This window comes from Lampetra planeri, chromosome 39 (genome assembly GCF_965212315.1).
Source record: "Lampetra planeri chromosome 39, kcLamPlan1.2.h2, whole genome shotgun sequence".
In the NCBI taxonomy this organism is placed as follows: Eukaryota; Metazoa; Chordata; class Hyperoartia; order Petromyzontiformes; family Petromyzontidae; genus Lampetra; species Lampetra planeri.
This window is the reverse complement of record NC_136145.1, coordinates 5,725,599-5,744,045: the sequence shown is the minus strand read 5'-3', so window position 1 is coordinate 5,744,045 and position 18,447 is coordinate 5,725,599. Positions and strand designations below refer to the sequence as shown.

The 18,447-nt window shown below is 55.9% G+C and overlaps 1 protein-coding gene across 1 annotated transcript in view; it reads left to right on the top strand.

The window, feature by feature from the left end:
- The window catches only part of LOC144731529 (unconventional myosin-IXb-like), a 100,982-nt gene that overhangs the window by 61,871 nt on the left and 20,664 nt on the right, over window positions 1-18,447 (top strand). The window contains exons 26-34 of the mRNA XM_078612654.1: window positions 467-688; window positions 1,575-1,675; window positions 2,459-4,277; window positions 5,351-5,658; window positions 8,105-8,265; window positions 8,613-8,749; window positions 9,070-9,216; window positions 9,796-9,906; window positions 10,378-10,632. Coding sequence (XP_078468780.1) covers window positions 467-688; window positions 1,575-1,675; window positions 2,459-4,277; window positions 5,351-5,658; window positions 8,105-8,265; window positions 8,613-8,749; window positions 9,070-9,216; window positions 9,796-9,906; window positions 10,378-10,632 — 3,261 coding nt within the window. The remainder of the gene's footprint in view (window positions 1-466; window positions 689-1,574; window positions 1,676-2,458; window positions 4,278-5,350; window positions 5,659-8,104; window positions 8,266-8,612; window positions 8,750-9,069; window positions 9,217-9,795; window positions 9,907-10,377; window positions 10,633-18,447) is intronic.

Genomic DNA, 18,447 nt, shown 5'->3' with positions numbered 1-18,447 from the left:
GCAACAGGTAGTGGTGGTGTGGGAAACTGTAAGGGCAGATGTTGGAGGCTGTCCCAGAACTCAATGTTCAAGGGCGCAGTCCTACTGTTACTGCCCATTGAACTCGTCACTGCTGCCCTCACTGCCCTAGTTGCTCCTGGTACTCGTCGTCATTGTCGTCGCTGGGCCTGAGTTGCTTTTTCCAAGGCCGCGCTACGGTGATGCTCTCTCACCTCTCTCTCCTCTCACTCCCGTGTCTCCCTACTCCGACTGCCATTCCACCCCACGTCCTGCACAGTATCCCGAGCTGCGGTTGCAATGAGACGCTGCACAAACTGCAATTGTTTTTGACAACAGCACCATAGCATGACTGATCAGCCAGAAGGAAGGAGGCAATGGCTACGCGGTGACATTGACAGCATAGTGCCTCGATGATGACATCTTCGTGTTCATCGTGACTCGCTACATTTCGCCCGTTGCTCCACAGGCCTGCCTGGCTAAGATGAGGCTGCGCGGTCCATCCCGCCTCCCGTTGTGTGCGGAGGGGGATGAGGAGGGAGTAACCTCTGGACACTTGGGCACCGTGTTGGTGCAACGGGTCTGGCCGGAGGGGGCGGAGAAAGCCGCCACGAATATTCAGGCCACGTGGCGCGGGTGGCGACTGCGGGTGGCGTATGGCCAGCTGAGGCACGCGACTCTCATCCTGCAGGTGAATGGGGGGGGGCTGGGCACACCTGTGTGCCGCACGTGAACTTGAGCGTGTGGGTGTGACCATGTCTGTTTGTGTCCGTGACTGTGTGTGTGCGCAGCGGTAGTGCAACGGTTAGTGCGTGGCACTACGAACCCGGCGAGCCGAGTTAGATTCCCGCTCACGACCAATAACAGTGGCGAATATCTCAACCGGTCCTGGGCCTCACCTCGGTCGACTCATCCTCAAATGAGTAGCTGGTGCGGTGTGTAACATCGCCACTGGGGAGACAAAAGCGGTCGGGCGTGGTGTCGGCCACCCACCCCCTCTTGTGCTGTGCCGACCTTCATAGGTGCTTGCTAACAGCACTTGCCCCAACAGTCTGTTAAGGCTATACGGGGGATCTTTGTAGTTGTGCGTAAGTGGGCAATGGTGGTGGCATGATTTGTGCACTGCAATACGAGCTCAGCACTTCCCAGATGTGATGCACAACATCAGTGGCAAGTGGCGTCTAAATCTGTCCCGAGCCCTTGCCTAGGTCGACTCAGCCTCATACCAATGCAGCACTATATTGTGTATGCGCATGAGATTTTTTGGAGGCAGGGTTATCGTGGGCCGCACGATCCCTTTGTGATACCACTCATTGTGTGCCATCCCCTTGTGAACCGTGCTGGGCTTAGCAGGCGCTCGCAAACAGCACTTGCCCCTGTGCCTCTGTATGTATGTTATGTTGAACTTCTTTAGCGTGCGAAGGACAACAAACTAAACACACAAGGCAGTTTCTGAAGAAATTTGATTTCTCGCGAGATAATCGGCAAGGTCGAAGCGGGTCGGTGGGGGCTCGCCGTCTTTTGTACGTAATCACACACGTTGGTGTTTGCGGTTGTGCCTGCGGTTGTCGTCCCAGGTGTGGTGGAGAGCGAGGCGGAGCCGGGCTCGCTTTGTCCGGCTGCGAGCAGCCGTGGTCGGACTGCAGGCACGCTGGCGCGGGCAGACGGCACGCGCGCGGTGAGTGGCCACCGCACGTACGCAGTCGTCGTCCGCCTCTCAACCGAGATGGCTTCCATCCCTCCCCGTCCAGTGTTTTTGTGATGTTTGAATGCCCGTTCAGATCGCGGTTCTTCCTCTTCCACGCTCAGCTCCGAGTGTTCCCTTCATCACCGGCCTTCGCAGCCAGTCACCGTTTATTCTAGTCACCATTCATCCTGGTCACCATTCATTCTAGTCACCTGTACTAATGATTGCAGCTTCCTCTACGTGACCTTGATGCTTTGTCTGTGTCGCTTGTCTCAAAGACTTCCTTCAATTTCTCGTTGCATTGCCCTTCGTAAGATGTTTATAGAAATTTCCCGAAGGCTTCCCTATCGAAGGCAGCGATTCCTCCTTCTTCATTCTTAAGAGTCCGCGTTCCTTTCACACCCACAAATTGCTACTGAATACACCGAATGAGTTTGGAGAGTTTTCCCGTAGCCTTGAGCAACCGTTAAAAACTTTTACATCCACGCATGACATCTACTCAAACTTACCTTCCCATAAAATCCCATAAAATCTACTTGCCTTTCTTACGCTATTTGTTGCGCACGTTTGAAATTTATTTTGCTCGGGCGGTGTTAGCCGCTGAGGTCTCATTTCCTCTTGTTCCGTGCTCCCTGTAATGATTCCCATTCCGCTGTAACGCATACCGATGCCCGCTTTATTGAGGGCTATATTGGCACGGAGAAAAATAAAGACCTTCATTGATCGTCACACCCCCAAATAACACTCCTTCCTCCGCGGTGTCCCCCAACTCAGATTTCGGGAGCTTCAACGGCGAGAGGCGCGGCCGTCTGCCGCCCCGCCGTGCCCCGCTCGCCCCGCTAGCCCCGTCGACTCGCGCCCGCCGACCGACACCGACCCGGCGGCAGCCGTCCTCTCGGCCGGAGGCCGCCACCCCGGCGACCGGCGTTCGGGGAGCGCCGCCGCGGGGTTTGACGCGGGATCGGGAGGCTCGGCGGAATCCGACGGAATTGGCGGAGGACGCGAGGCCGCCGAGGCGGCGTCGTGGAACGACGGCGGCGACCTGCGGCCGCCGGTGGCGGAGGAAGAAAGCGGGACGAGTCTCGTGGTCGCGCGACACGTGACGGACGACAACGAAACTGTCCTTGCAGAGGAGTCGCGAGGCGTCGATGCTGCTGCTGTTGTTGTTGGCGATGAGGATGTCGCCGGTGGTGGGAATGGTTGTGAACGTCATCGTGGTGTTGAGAATGAACTTAACGATATGAAGGAGGAGGAGGTCGAGTATCATGCGAAGGGGGTGGTGTTGAACGAGGGAGATGAAACTGTGTACAGGCGACATGCAGATGATGACGAGGACCATGATGATGATGGTGTCCTCCTAGGAGACACATCAGAGACATGTCCCAATCCTATCGAGGCTGGCGAGGCAGACGACAGCCCTGTCTCTCTTTGCAAGACGATGGACAACTTTGTCTCCATTCTTGAAAGCATGAGCGATGCTGTCACAGCTCGTGAGACAGCAGCTGGGCTTGTGTCTCTTCCTGAGACGATGGACAAACCTGTCTCCCCATGCAAGGAACCTAATGACATTGCCACCCGTACCGAGACGGTTAACAATGTTGTCTCTGCCCATAAGGATGACTTTGTCTTCACCAACGAGACAGCAGACATTTCTCTCTGTCCCAGTGAGACACCAGACCAACCTGCCTTTGTGCCTGAGACACTGGACGGTTCTGTCTACCCCAAGGAGATGCAAGACCAACCTGTCTGTCTCCATGAAACGCCGGATCGTGCTGCATCTCCAAACAGAACGCCAGACGGTTCGTGCTCCCATCCCGAGACGACGATGGAAGTCCTCGTCTCTCCCGGCGAGGACCCACACGGCTGTGTCTTCCACCACGAGGCGCCGGGCAGTCCTGCCTGCCGCCGCAAGGCGACCGACGGCCCCCTCTCCCATCAAGAGGCAATGGAGGTCATCGGGTCCCCCAACGATGCGGCGGACGACGCCCTCGCTCGCCTCGAGACCGCGGACGACGCTCTCTTCCCGCCCAACGTAACGCCGGTCGACTCGGTCTCCCGCCGCGAGACCACAGACCTCTCGCTCTCGCCTCGTGACACGACGGGCGTCCCCGTCTCCTGCCACGTGGTGGCCGCCCGCCGCGTCTCCCCGCCCGCGACGCCGGACGGGAAGGCCCCGGCGGCCGAGACGCCGCGCGTCCCCTCGTCGCTGCCGGACGACTACCTCCACCGCCTGCTCGACACGCTGGGCGAGGGCGACTGCGGGGAGCTGCTGCGCGAGATCGCCCAGAACCTCTACAAGAGGGATGGGGAGGAGGAGGACGACGACGACGAGGACGAGGACGAGGACGACGATCGGGACGACGACGGCGGCGGCGGCGACGACATGGACGCGGACGCCGAGGAAGGCGGCGGAGCCGCCGACGGCTGCGACGGCGGACGGCGGGCGGAGCGGAGGAGCTGCGCGGCGAAGGAACGGCCGGAGTTCGTCGAGCGGCGGACGAGGTGGGCGGGGCGCCCCAAGTTCGCGCCGCCCGCCAAGCCCGGCGCCGGCGCGTCGGCAGCGGGCACTGCGCTCGCGTATGGGAGCCAAAAGGTGCGTGTGTGTGTTACAGCCGATGCCGCTCGAGAGTTCGATAGTACGTGCATTCTCTTCTCCTGTTAACGCCACGTGTGGGTTTCACAACGCGAATTGGATGTCTAACGCGGTGATGAATGTATTGGAAGAACACGTTAGGGAAGACGCGGATGCGAATTGGATATAACGCGGTGAAGTGAGCACACAACTACTTCACCCGAGGTAGGAATAAGCGGTCGTGTGGCTGCCTCGTCGTAGCGTCGCACAAAGCGGCATGCTGCTGGACGCTTCTAGACGCTACCCACGCACCTCAGTCTTTGTTCAGCCTGTATATACATCTCACGTGTTATAGCAGATTGTGCTTTACCCTATGTTATTATTATAACGCGAATTTTCCATAATGCAGTGTTCTTCACGATCGCAACTCCCCTATTATAGCAGAACCAACTGTATTACATTTTAGTTTTTTTATATGTATATATGTTGAACTTCTTTCGCACCGTACATCGCCAACTACGCTAATCGGAGGTGTGGGAGAAGGACAACAAACTAAAAACTAAAAGCAGTATTCAAGAAATGTCACTGTCAAAATTAATTTCTCGCTCAAATTAGTGTTTAAGGCGGCGCTCACGCTGGCGGTGGAAATTTGACATCCCTGCGGCTGGGGGCGGCTCTATGCGTAGGCCAACCCGCTGTTGACTTTTCCAAAAACTGGTACTTATTTTATTGACCTACCCACTCCGGGGGTATGATGGGCCGAGTCAAACCGCTCCAACCAGGAGTTGAACTCGCAACCTTCCAATTGTGAGCCGCTCGCCCTACCGCTGAGCCACTGGGTCAGGTTGTGTGTCGATCGTATATGCATATCCACTCGCGTTCACTGCGCAGATGGAATGACGAAATGGCCTCATGTGCAGGAGCGAGGTGGATTGTTGCATGGCGAGGCCAGGAGAGATGCCGACAGCTTGAAAAGGCCATCCGTCCAGCATGAGATAAACCCATAGTTGATACCGGCTCGTCAGGTGTGCAAACGTTATTTGGGAGGGTGACTCGTAAAAACCTCCCGACGTTCTCACTTTGCACGTCCACAGACGACGACAACCCCACCACCGTCGCCGCCACCACCATCATCACCACCAGTGGCAGCAAAGGAAGCAGCCGAATCGCGAGTGCCGTGGTCTCGGCGCTCGGTTCAAACGAAGTTGACGGCGGAGGAGGTGGACACCCTGTGCCGCATGATCGTCATCAAGCAGGAGAACCTCGAGTCGGAGGGGCGAGCCCATCACATTCCCGGGCTGCAGCTGCAGCACTTCAACCTGCCGCTGGGAGAGAAGAGGCTCAGGGCTTTCGGGCCGGGCGCGTCGACGGGCAGCGGCGGGATGCACGGCTCGGCCGGCAGGTGCTGTCCACGCGCTCCCACGCAACGCCAGTGCACGCTTCTTGTAATTAATTTATTGTCGGTTAGGCCAAGTAGCATTACCGCCACTGCCGCCACCACCACCACCAGCCGACTCGACCCAATAGTTTAACACGTCGTAGGCTTTTGCTGCCAATATTATTCATAATCAAGATTTTTCGCGTATGTATAAATGTGTCGTAACCCACCACCAACACATGCAAATCAACTGTGATTATCAATTTATTATATAATTACAATAACCCCCTGCCCCCTCTGCACCTGATTGGCTCAATGATGGCGTCATCTTGCTCTGTATAAGACTGGAAGCAGGTGGATCGCTTCACTATTCTGGCAAATCGCCCGATGATGCTTGATATAATTACAAGCGAAACATCGTACTACTCAAATTGTAAATGTCGTGGATGGACTCTCCAACACACTGGTGGGCTGACATAGTTTTGTTTACGTGATTAAACCTTACTGGCTGTTTCGGGTGGCGGAGAGTACGACACATTTATATTTCCGCGAGCTAACCCAAAAACTTTTATTACCAATCCAGTTCGACTGTCACGTGCGATTGTTTTTCAGTCCACCGGTCGGTGGGAGAATGGTTCTCGCCACCAAATTTTTGCAATTGGATACGTCAAGCATTCTCAGGTCATGAAACTAGGAAGTCAGGATGTACAGGGTGTTTCAAAAAGATGGACCCAATTTCAAAGCAGTATATTTCACGATGGCAACATGTTACAATTACACAAGAAGTTACAAACGGCTTAATGAGTTTTCAAGTTTTACTAACCATTTTATAAATGCTCTATGTGCCCTCCACCTGCTGTACGGACAACATCGAGACGATAGTTGAATTCATCCCAAACGCCTCTCAAAGTGTCTTCTTCCACTGAAGTCACCGCTGCCGTGATTTTGTTTGTGAGGTCATCCAGATTAGTCGCTAATGGTGGCACAAAATCACGGTCTTTGACGTATCCCCACAAGACAAAGTCGCAGGGTGTGGTGATGTCTGGGGATCTTGGGGGCCAAGAGTGTAGCGCCAAGTCTTGGGGTCCTGTGCGACCTATCCAACATTGAGGCAGCGCGTCTTGCGAATGACTGAGGCTCGGGGCTGTTTGTGCGCTGGGAGAGGCATCTAGCGATACTCATTTGAAACTCTCTGCCCCGCCCTTTCAAGTGGTAAGAGTTTCATTCATGGGCGATTCGTGGTTGCAGATGTATAGCGATTTCAAATCGGGTCCATCTTTTTAAAACACCCTGTAGAATATCTCCATGTTAAGTTAATACGATGCTAATAGCAAGGCTGATGGTAACTAAGCTGAGAGCTGGGCTGGTAACTAAGCTCATGGTAGCTGGGCTTATAGCTAGGTTGATGGTAGCTCGGCTGTTAGCTTGGGTGGTGGATGGGCTGATGGTAGCTAGGGAATAGCTAGGAGTGTTTCAATTCTCGTTGAGCAATTCGAGAATCTCTCGTCGTTACAGTCTCTTTAGTCTTGGGTTTTTCGTTTGCTCTGTCTTGTGTGTACATGTTCGTTCTCCCCATTAATCTTAATGTAACATTGCCACACCATTAGCATACAGTCTTGAATAAATCGTGAATCATAGTAGTAAAAATTACACACACAATCCAGTGTACTGTGAACCGATGCATTATCGCTGTCCAACTTAACGTTTAACGTTTAATGTAAAGTTGAATTGTTATTTCCAATGCGTGGTTGACCAGTGGCGAAGTGGGTTAGCGTACTTCACAATGAACCCGGCTGCCGGAGTTCAATTCTTGGCCACGGCTAACGTCAGTGAAGAGTGCTATCTGAACCAGCCCTGCACTCCCATGTCCCACCCTTCTCCATTCACCGAACCACGCCTAACAGCCTGGCGAAGTATGGTCAAACAACCAACAATCCCCATGACTGAATTAGCGTGGGGAAGCCGTCATTCAGCAGTGGATTGACATTGGCTATGATGTAGGTGCCAGGTGGATTATATTACACATTGCAGGATCACGAGGGTTGGCGACAGATTAAGGGAAGCCTTCATCCAGCAGTGGGTTGACCCCGGCTCGCGACGTTGACGACGATGGTTGTTGTTAACCCTTTCCCGTTTCAAATGACGTACGTGTACGTCATCGTTTTTTGTTACCGTGTGCATTATCAAAATGAAACCGGAATAAAAACTAAACTAAAATAACTTTATCGGTACTGAGGCTCCCACAAGGCCATGCGGGAAGGCTTTTGGCACAGTTTGGCGTCAGCTATCGTAGAGTGCGGTCGTGTCGCTGCGGTTCTGTGGTGAGTACAATGTATTTAAAAACAGCTGCGATACGCCTTACAAAATAAAATTAATGCTGAACCACTTGCGCTTTCCTGAGATTCAGCGGTGAACGGGACACTCACTCCGCAACTTGCAGAGGGTTAATCACGATGCGTGGGGCGTGCAGGGTGCACTTGAGGCGTCTGCGCAACTTCCTGAGCAACAAGCGGGTGACCGACAAGAAGACGTCACACGATCGTCCAGCCGGTGCCCCGTCCACCATCACCACCACGACCTGGCGGTGGTCGCAAGTCGGCAGCGTCGCCATCCGGGAGAAAGAGAGCAAGGGTGAGTTGAGTGCGTGGGAGAATAGGTTCGTAGGTGGGTGGGTGAATAGGTCAGTAGGTGGGTGGGTGAATAGGTTAGTAGGTGGGTGAATGGGTGGGTGTATAGGTTAGTAGATGGGTGAATGAAGGAGTTGAATGAGTAGGTGGGTGGGTTTAAGGGTGAGTGGGTAATTGAGTGGGTGAACGAATGAGCGTGTGAGTGAGTGGGTGGGTGTGTGTGTTAGCGTGCGAGTGGGTGGATGCGTGAGTGAGTTGGTAAGTGGATGGGTGAATATCCTATTGGGTGGGTGAGGGGCGAGTGCGCGAGTGGTGAGGTGAGCGAGCGAGCGTGGTTGTTGTCGAGTGCAGGCCATGAAGAACCGTCCGATGTGGAGATCCCAGCGTTCTGTGGGCTCCCACCGTCTTCGAGCCGTTCGGTGGGAAAGGCGGAGAGGTCCGAGCGGAGGGAGCGGGCGGCCACGGAGCCTCCGAGTTCCCCATCGCAGGTGACTCGCTCGTGGTGCCACGTTCACGCAGCTTCCAGCGATTCACCCCCAGACTAGATTCCGTCACTTGCCATGATCCAGGGTCGCAAGTTTGCACGTGTGTAGGTATGTGTGTCTGTGTGTATTTGTCTGTGTGGTGCTGGCCACCCCAGCCTCCTCGTGCGCTGTGTCGGCCATCATAGGTGCTTGCTAACAGCACTTGCCCCGACAGTCTGTTACAGGCTATACGGGGAATCTTTGTACGCGTGCGCGTCTGTCTGTGTGCGCGTGCATCTTCGCGTTTGCGTGCGCTTCTAATAACGCGTGTCCCGCGTTCGCAGCCCGACACCCCCCTGTCGAGGAAGCGGAGCATCCGCTTGGCGCGAGAGGCACCGGGAGGAGCACAGGGGCAGTGGAACAACAGCACGGGGAAGGTGGCCGTGCGATCGGGCGACCTGCAGCGACTCGATGGCTTCCTCTTGCACAAGGTGGGTGTGTGGCACCTTTGCACCTTCTGTCGTCCGTGTCCTGTTCAGAACCAGTCTCCGATCGGCGTAACGATTCCCCCGCGGCTCGCACGATGCGTGGTTCGGGTTGTATACCGCGGTTGTTGAGCTAGATGTATTCTCCCTCGCCTGGTGTACAGGAGGTCGTGGGTTCGATGCCGAACCTTGACGTCTGCTGTATATAAGGAGTTTGCGGTGTTCTCTCTCTCACCGTGGTCGCGTGGACTTTCTCCGGGTCCTCCGATTTTTCTCTCCACATCTCGATTTAACATCACGCGTTTAGAGTCTTTGGCTGCTATAATTTTCCACGCGATGATAAGCCACTCCGTTGAGCTATCATTTGTGATAGCCCAGGTCGCTTCTGAAAAAAAAAAAAGCTCAGAGTGAGCCTTAGCTGGTCAAATAAAAAATAGTTTTTCGTTTTCTCTGCCCCCTCCTCATGTCTCGGTTTGTGCTCTGTACCGGGCTCATGTTGAAATACAATAAAAACAAGAACAGTAAACTTTGCTTTTAGTTTTAATTGTATTTAACCTCCGCGTGCACTCTTTCCGTTTGTTTCAGATCAGCGATCTCCTCGTGGATCCCTCCCAAGACTCGGAGGCGGACGTTCTCTTCAAGAACGCCCTCAAGGATTTCCGTGGCAACGTCCAGAGCCTCTACTCGGCCTCCCTGGTCAGTGCCGCTTAGCGCGCGTCAAAGACAAAGATCGCTCCCGTCATAGCCTCAGCAGGCTGTTGGAGCAAGTGCTGTTGGCGAGCACTTGTGAAGGCGTGGCCCAAGGCACACGAGCGGGAGTGGGTGGCCAGCACCACAACCGCCCGCCTTTGTCCCCCCAGTGGCGATGTTTACAATCACGCGAGGCCCTCGTTTCAGGCTGAGTTGACTCTGGAGGTAAACCCAGGACTGGTTCAGATAATGGTCACTGGTGTTGGCCGTGGGTTGGAAGTCAAACTCGGGTCGCTGGGTTCGTAGCGCGGTGCGCTAACCTCCGCACTGCCGCTCGCTACGTGGATTCGAACATAGGTTCTCAGCGGTTCCGGCTCAGCGCTCGGACCTCTGAACCATCCGTCCACCTCCCGGCGTCGTCGCGCGACGTTGAAATGCCGTCGCATTTGCTCGGTCTGTTTCTCCCTCCCGACGCAGCGGACGGAGGTGACGGCGTTGACCTACAAGGACCTGGTGGACAACTTCACCCGGGTGCTGGAGAAAGGGGTCCCCTCGGGGGCCGTGCGACGGACAACCAGGAGGGCGGCTCGTGGGATGAAGGGGAACGCGGGGGGCACGGGGGGCACGGGGCGCCCGTGCCTGCCCGTGACGATGGGCGTGAACACCATGCAGGTGTTGATCGACGAGTTTGTGAGAGAGGCGGCGCGGGAGGAGGAGGCCCTCAACAGCAAGGTGAGGAAGGCGGTGGGTGAGGTAGTGATGGACGAAGCGATGGAAGTTAGTGGTGGTGGCGATGATGGTGATGATAATGCTGTCGGAGGTAGTGGTGTTAGTGGTGATGGGAGGTTGTGGTGGTGAAGGTGGTAGTGATGGTGATTTTGGTTGCGATGGTGACTGGATGTGGTGGTGATGGAGGTGGTTGTGAATACGATGGTGGAGGAGGTTGTGGTGATTCGTGGCCGTGGTCATTGTGGTGATGGAGGAGGCGATGGTGTTATTGGGGATGTTGGAGGTGGTGATGAGGGTAGGGTGGTGATGGAGTAGTATTCTTGATAGTAGTGTAGGGGTGTTAGAGAGAGAGCCCGTTATGCATGGCAGCCTATGGTAAACAAACACAGTAGGCGGGGCTACATGTGTGCACGAGCAGGTGCCCTCTGCGACGTCCGCGCCAGACACCCTGGGGGGTCGATTCGGTCATTATGATCCCCCGGGGCCCCACCCCTCAGGGAGGGGTTGGGTATAAAAGGGGAATGTATCGAAGGGCTCGGGAGTGTTGTGTTAGCTAAGAAGAGAAGACGGAAGACGTCCTAGATAGAGCCCTGGTCTCCCCCTGGCACGCCGTCCTTATCAGGACCGCGCAGGCTCGAGCCAGTGGTGTGGTACCAGAGCCAGAGCCCGTGCTGGTCTGGACTCTGGGTACCGGGCCCGACTGACCAGTGTCGGGCCAAGATAGCCTCCCCTAGCCCATTAGAGGAGGACTCAGAGGCAGGCTAGGGTTAGCCTAGAGGTGTGTCCTCAGATAGACGGGTGAGGGGGCCGATACCCCCTCAGTGTGTATGTCACAACGTGTGGTGTTAAATAAACAAGTGTGCCTCCAACTCCGGTGTGAACGAGTCATAAGCGTTACTACATCTGGCGTCAGAAGTGAAACAAAGTACGAACATGGATACACGCCGGACGACTCGAGTCGGGGTACCAGAGGCAGAAGACACCACTGCAGTCGGAGGGCCCGAGACGGCTGAAGATGCCATCGACCAGCCGGGGCTGGGCGCATCCACGCCACAGCAGCTGGAGGAAGGGGAGCCGTCGATGGAGGGGCTGAGGGAGGCGCACGCGAAGCTGACCGAGCTGCTGTACGCCGCAGCCGCCATGCTCGACACCATCACGCAGCTGGGGGCTGCGGGACCGCCACGGGGCAACGGCAGCCGACGATCACAGCGCCTTCCCGCCATTTCCACGGAGCAACATTTTGAAACTCCCGCCATCGCCGCAGCTGCTGTTGAGGGCGTGGCCGCTCTAAGCATCGCGTCCAACGGCGGGAGTACAGTACCTGCCGCGTCACCACCAACGGGCGGAACGTCACCACGGGTGCGACCGGCGATGCCATCGCTGGTTCGTGTCGACGCTGACTTGAGTGAGGCAGACGAGGGAGTGCGTTCTTCCTCTGCAGCCGCTGCCTTACATCAGCGGCTACCTCCACTCAAGGAATTTGTGGGCGAGGATGGCGACTGGGGCGGCTTCCAGCGGCGCTTCCTCGCTCACCAGGAGATGGCACAGTGGACAGACGCCGAGGCTCTCCGCGCGCTGCCAGCACTTCTCGACAGCGACGCCCTCGCCACTCTAACATCGGCTTCGAAGGAGAGGCGCTCCACGCTGCGGAAGGCGATGCAGGTGCTGTCGGCGGTATATGGTCCACTATCGGACTGTCGCCAACTCTTTTACGATCGCCAGCGGGGGACGAAGGAGTCGCCCCTGGCGTACCGCACAAGCCTCCTGGCACTGGCGAAGGAGGCCTTTCCACGAATGGATGACGAGGGTGTCGACGCCATGGTGACAGAGAAGATACTTTTGCTGGCGGACGACTTAGACATCGTCATTGTCGCACAGGACGATGCAGAGATGTGCTCCCTCCAAGCGGCCCGTCTTCTCCACGCAAACCTGTCCTCTCAACGACGGAAGGCCAGCAAGGCGGCGAGCGGGCGTGCCGTCGCTGCAGCCACCCTCCCGGCGGAAGAGGTTTGCGCCATCGACCATCAACGGCAGCATGGAGCGGGAGTACGGGAGGACCGGGCCGGTTCAAGCCGTCTACAACATCCATCGTCGTCACCAGCGCTTCCACGCTGTTACAACTGCGGCATCCGGGGCCACGTCGCCTCGGGGTGCCGCTCTCCTGGGCAGCGCAGGACGACACCTCAACGGGACGCCGGCCCTCGTCACAAGCTCCACCATCATAATCCGGCGAGTCGCGGCACCCCTCATGCTTGGCCCACGCACACGCCCGTCACACACTCAAACACCGCAGCGAAGGGGGGGCCAATATCGCGTACCATGGCACCAACACGCACCGCTCTGGGTACTCAGATTGAACCCAGCCAGTGGTCCGTGTTGGCCCATCGGGTTGTAGCCGCGTCGTCAGGGTCGTCGGCCGTTGTGGGCCACATCGATGGGGTCGAGGTGCGCATCCTGGTCGATACAGGAGCATCGGCGACCATTATTTCGGAGTTGATTTATAACATTCTCCCTGCCCAAAGCCGTCCTTTGATGCCTGTTAACGTGCCATTCTTTGCTGCTAACGGGGGTTCACTTGGCATCATCGGACAAATTCGTGCCCAAATTTGTGTCGGGGATATTAAATTGTCTGGGCCGATTTTTGTTTCCTCCTCGCTGGCGGTTCCGTGCCTGCTGGGGACGGACTTCCTGGCCAAAATGCCGATTAGGATATTAATCGACCAGGGATGCATTGAGCTCCCATCGGGCCGACGCATGGCGTTTCTGCCATCCCCCACTACGAGCCGGACGGCGTTCGCGACGGTGCCGGCGTTCGTAGATAGAACGGTGCGCGTTCCTCCGGGGGCGCAAATGTTGATTCCTTTGAAACTTCGGCGGCCCTTCACTAAGGGCATTGGGGCTCAAGGGGTTCTGTTGGGACCGTCTAGGGCCGGGGTCAGTGGACCTGATTTACTCCCGGCCCAGACCATAGTGAGAGGGGAAGGAGAACCCTTCATCGCGGTCCTCAATGTGGGCTCGCAGACGGTGGTGGTCCCACAGGGGACCGTGCTTGCTCACGCAACGCCGGTGCCCTGTGAGGAACCCGTCGCGAGTCATGTCGGCGCTGTCCCTGCACCGCGACCACATTCGGACAGCGATGAAGGGTGGCTCGAGGCGCTTTGTGCGGGATCGACGGACCTGTCAAATTTAGAGCGTCAACGTCTTAAGACACTACTAAGGGAATTTTCCGACGTTTTCAGTCGGGATAAATACGATTTGGGCTGCACTAATCTGCTGCGTCACCATATTGATACGGGTGACAGCGCGCCAATACGCCAGAATCCTTTTCGGTTGAGTCCCGCCGAAAAGGACCATGTCAAATCGGCTGTTGATGACATGCTAGCCGCCGACATCATTTCTCCCTCCAACAGCCCTTGGGGAGCGCCGATCGTCCTGGTTAAGAAGCAGGACGGTTCGTTGCGGTTTTGCGTTGACTTTCGGCGCCTTAATAAAATTACGGTTGCCGACGCATACCCGCTCCCACGGATGGACGAATCGCTTGACGCCTTGGCGGGAGCGCGATTCTTCTCCACATTGGACTTACTTTCGGGATTCTGGCAGCTTCCTCTGGACGATGATTCAAAGCCTAAAACTGCTTTCCGTACTCCACACGGCCTGTTTCAATTCAACCGGTTGCCGATGGGCTTACACTCAGCGCCGGCAACTTTCCAGCGGTTGATGGAATTGGTTTTGGCTGGATTGCAATGGGAGTCGTGCCTGATTTATTTGGATGACGTTATTGTCTTTGGCAAAACTTTTGATGAACATCTCCAGAGGTTGCGGGCGGTTTTCCTAAAGATGCGGGCTGCTAATTTGAAATTTAAGCCCCAAAAATGCCATTTGTTACGCGAGTCAGTGCGTTATTTGGGGCACATCGTGGGACGCTCAGGTATTTCTACCGATCCCGCCAAAACGCAGTGTGTAAGCTCCTGGCCGACTCCCACCTCAGTGGGAGAGGTTAGGAGTTTTATTGGGTTTGCGTCGTATTATAGACGCTTCGTCGCTAATTTTGCGACTATAGCAAAACCCCTACACGCTTTAACATCAAAAGGGGTTCGGTTCTGCTGGGGTCAGGAGGAGGAAGCTGCTTTTTGCTCCCTTCGGGACGCTTTGGTAAACGCTCCTCCCCTGATTTACCCTGATTTTTCAAAACCATTCTTGCTCGACACCGATGCGAGCAACACGGGTATTGGGGGCGTGCTCTCCCAGGTGGTTGACGGCGTGGAACGTGTGGTTGCGTACGGCAGTCGGGTGTTGTCTCCAGCGGAGCAACGATATTGTGTCACCCGTAGGGAACTGTTGGCAATTGTCCATTTCATCCAACAGTATCGCCCATATCTGTACGGTCGGCATTTCACCGTCCGCACAGATCATGCGGCACTGCAGTACGCCCTGAGGGTTCAACAGCCATCGGGACAATTGTCCCGATGGTTGGAGGTCCTCCAGGATTACGATTTCCAAACCACATACCGTAAGGGCGTTCGCCACACCAACGCGGACGCTCTGTCGCGCTTGCCAACCACCTCCGAGTGTGCATGCCTCCTGGGGTCTGGACGTTGCAGACCTCCAGGGGACACATCGGTTCCTGTCTTGGCGGCCGCCAACGACGACGATACAGTAGTTACTAATTCGATCGAACAACAGGGCAAAGATTCCCTGTTGGGGTTGCCCGTCATTGACTGGGGGCGCCTCCAGATGGAGGATGTGTCCCTCCTCGGGTGGCGACGTCGCGTTGGCGGTGCGGCGGGGGGAAAAAGAGGTGGTTCCGACGCATGGGAAATGTGCCAAGGCCTGCTGATGCATTGGGACGGGAAGTCGCGTCGACATCGGCTGGTGGTCCCTACTGGGTTGCGGGGCAGGGTGGTATGGGCCGCTCATGAGCGCCTCCTACACCTGGGGACCCAAAAGACTCTCGCCTTGCTGCAACTTGATTTTTATTGGCCTGGCATGACGAGGGATGTTGGGGATTTGTTGGGATCATGCCCTCGATGTGCACAACGCAAACCGCCGGCACGGGAGTCTAACCCGCCCTTGCAATCGATCAAAGTGTCCAGGATAAACGAGCTGGTCGCTCTGGACATTTTGGGACCATTCCCCGCCACCCCCAGGGGGAATAGATATTTGTTGACTGGTGTCGAGTATTTTACACGCTGGCCTATGGCCTGGCCTCTGGCCAACCAGTCGGCAGCAGCCATCGTGGAGGCCTTTGTTCAGGGTTATGTCCTGGACAAAGGTGCTCCGGAGAGGCTGCTGACCGACCAGGGCAGAAATTTTTCCGGTAAACTACTCAGACAAGTCTGTGATCTCCTGGGCACAAAGAAAATTCGGACCTCCCCATATCACCCACAAACTGACGGGATGGTCGAACGGTTGCATCGCACCATCACGTCCATGTTATCACAACAAGTTTCGGACTCGCAAACGGATTGGGACCTACAAATTCAGGGGGTCTTGGCGGCGTACCGGATGGCACCCCATGCAGCTACGGGGTTTTCTCCCTTTTACCTCATGTACGGCCGAGAACCAGACCCGCCTGTTCGTGCCCAGTTGCAGATCCCCGTGCCGCAGGGAAAAACTAATCTGGCTGACCACGTTAAATTTAATCTGGACAAATTGACCGAGGCACGGGATGCTGCAATGCAAAACTCTGACCTCCGTCAGAAGGCGAATGAGCGCCTCAGATTGAGTCGAGCGCACATGCTGCAGTGGAAGCCGGGGGACAAGGCATGGCTGCACTGCCCCCAGGTGCCACTGGCAACCTCCTCTAAACTGGTGCGGCCGTGGCGGGGCCCTGTGGAAGTGGTGGAGGTGTTACGACCGCAGTGCGTGCGCATCAAGTGGGGGAAGCGGCGATGGTTCGTGCACCCCTCTAGGTTAAAACCCTTCTCTGCGGTACACAATCACACTTCACACGCGCGTGGCCAAGCATGTGGGGGGTCGGCCGACTCGCTGGGTCCGTCTCCGTCGCTCTCACCTAATGCCTTGCCGGCTGTGCCACCTTCAGGTGCATCAGGAGTGACGGGCTCACGCCCAATCACCCCTCCTGCGGATACCGAGGGTCACGCGGAGTCGGATGAATGCTCACCCCAAGACGGACAATTGCCACCTGATGGTCCGCCACGCGCGGTTACCCCGTGTGAGGGGCCCGCTGCAAGGACGCGCGCTAAAATGCGCAAACTGTTGTGAGGCCGGAAAATGTGTACATAGCTGTTGTGTTCATTGGATGTTGTGTGGGTGGTGTGTTCCCCACTCCTCGGATGTACATATGTTGGCTTCACCGTGTGTTGTGTGTGCGTGGTGGGTTCCCTGCTGATTGTATATAGGCTGTTTTTTTTACGGAATTCGTATTTATTCGGGGGGGGGTGCGACGGGTTGTTTTCTCATCTTGCTGTTGCGTTCTTGTTCTGGTTCCTGTTATTGTTCAAAAATAGTGAGGCACACGCGCGGTCAGGGGGTGAAGGCACCTTTATTGTCAAATTTTTGTATGTTGGCAGCCGGGACGGCTGCATGCTATGCGGGGGGGAGTGATGTAGGGGTGTTAGAGAGAGAGCCCGTTATGCATGGCAGCCTATGGTAAACAAACACAGTAGGCGGGGCTACATGTGTGCACGAGCAGGTGCCCTCTGCGACGTCCGCGCCAGACACCCTGGGGGGTCGATTCGGTCATTATGATCCCCCGGGGCCCCACCCCTCAGGGAGGGGTTGGGTATAAAAGGGGAATGTATCGAAGGGCTCGGGAGTGTTGTGTTAGCTAAGAAGAGAAGACGGAAGACGTCCTAGATAGAGCCCTGGTCTCCCCCTGGCACGCCGTCCTTATCAGGACCGCGCAGGCTCGAGCCAGTGGTGTGGTACCAGAGCCAGAGCCCGTGCTGGTCTGGACTCTGGGTACCGGGCCCGACTGACCAGTGTCGGGCCAAGATAGCCTCCCCTAGCCCATTAGAGGAGGACTCAGAGGCAGGCTAGGGTTAGCCTAGAGGTGTGTCCTCAGATAGACGGGTGAGGGGGCCGATACCCCCTCAGTGTGTATGTCACAACGTGTGGTGTTAAATAAACAAGTGTGCCTCCAACTCCGGTGTGAACGAGTCATAAGCGTTACTACAGTAGTAAAGATGGTGGTGGTGGTGGTAACAGTAGGGTGGCTAATGGTGGAAGAGGTGTTGATGATGTTAGTGATAGGGCTGCTGGTTTGGTGCTGGCTATTCTGACCGAGATGATAGTGGTGTTGGTGGTGTTAGCATACCCATCAACCCCTTATCAGTGCGACGAATGGACCCGGAAACTCAATTTCCCTGTACAAGAATACAGGTAAACCACCGTATGGGTTGACGGGTAGTGATGATCAGGGTTGTTGATGGTGGTTGATGGTGGCGATTGTAACCATAGCAATACTGGTGGTAAAAATAAGGGTTGATTCACTGTGCTGATTGTAAAACGTTTGTAAACAAGCAGACTTACGCTTGCCCACAGACACACACAAACTCCAAGTCACACAAACAGACTACAGGCGGGTCCCCGCTTTTATGACGTCGCAATGAATTCCTGGAAACCGCCGTCGTAAATCGGACTGTTGATAATCGGACCCTACTTCCCCATAGACACAGGTAGAAACCGTGGAAATGTCACTTGCCCCCGACGTGTCTTTCCTTGAATCGGCCGTATTTCGCAGGGTTGAACGGGTAAAAACCAGCAAAAGGACTTGAGAAATAACAAAAGCTCCACGCCAAGTCGCATCGGACACCAGGCCCGACTCTGTTCAAATGTGTTTGAACATTCTGACCC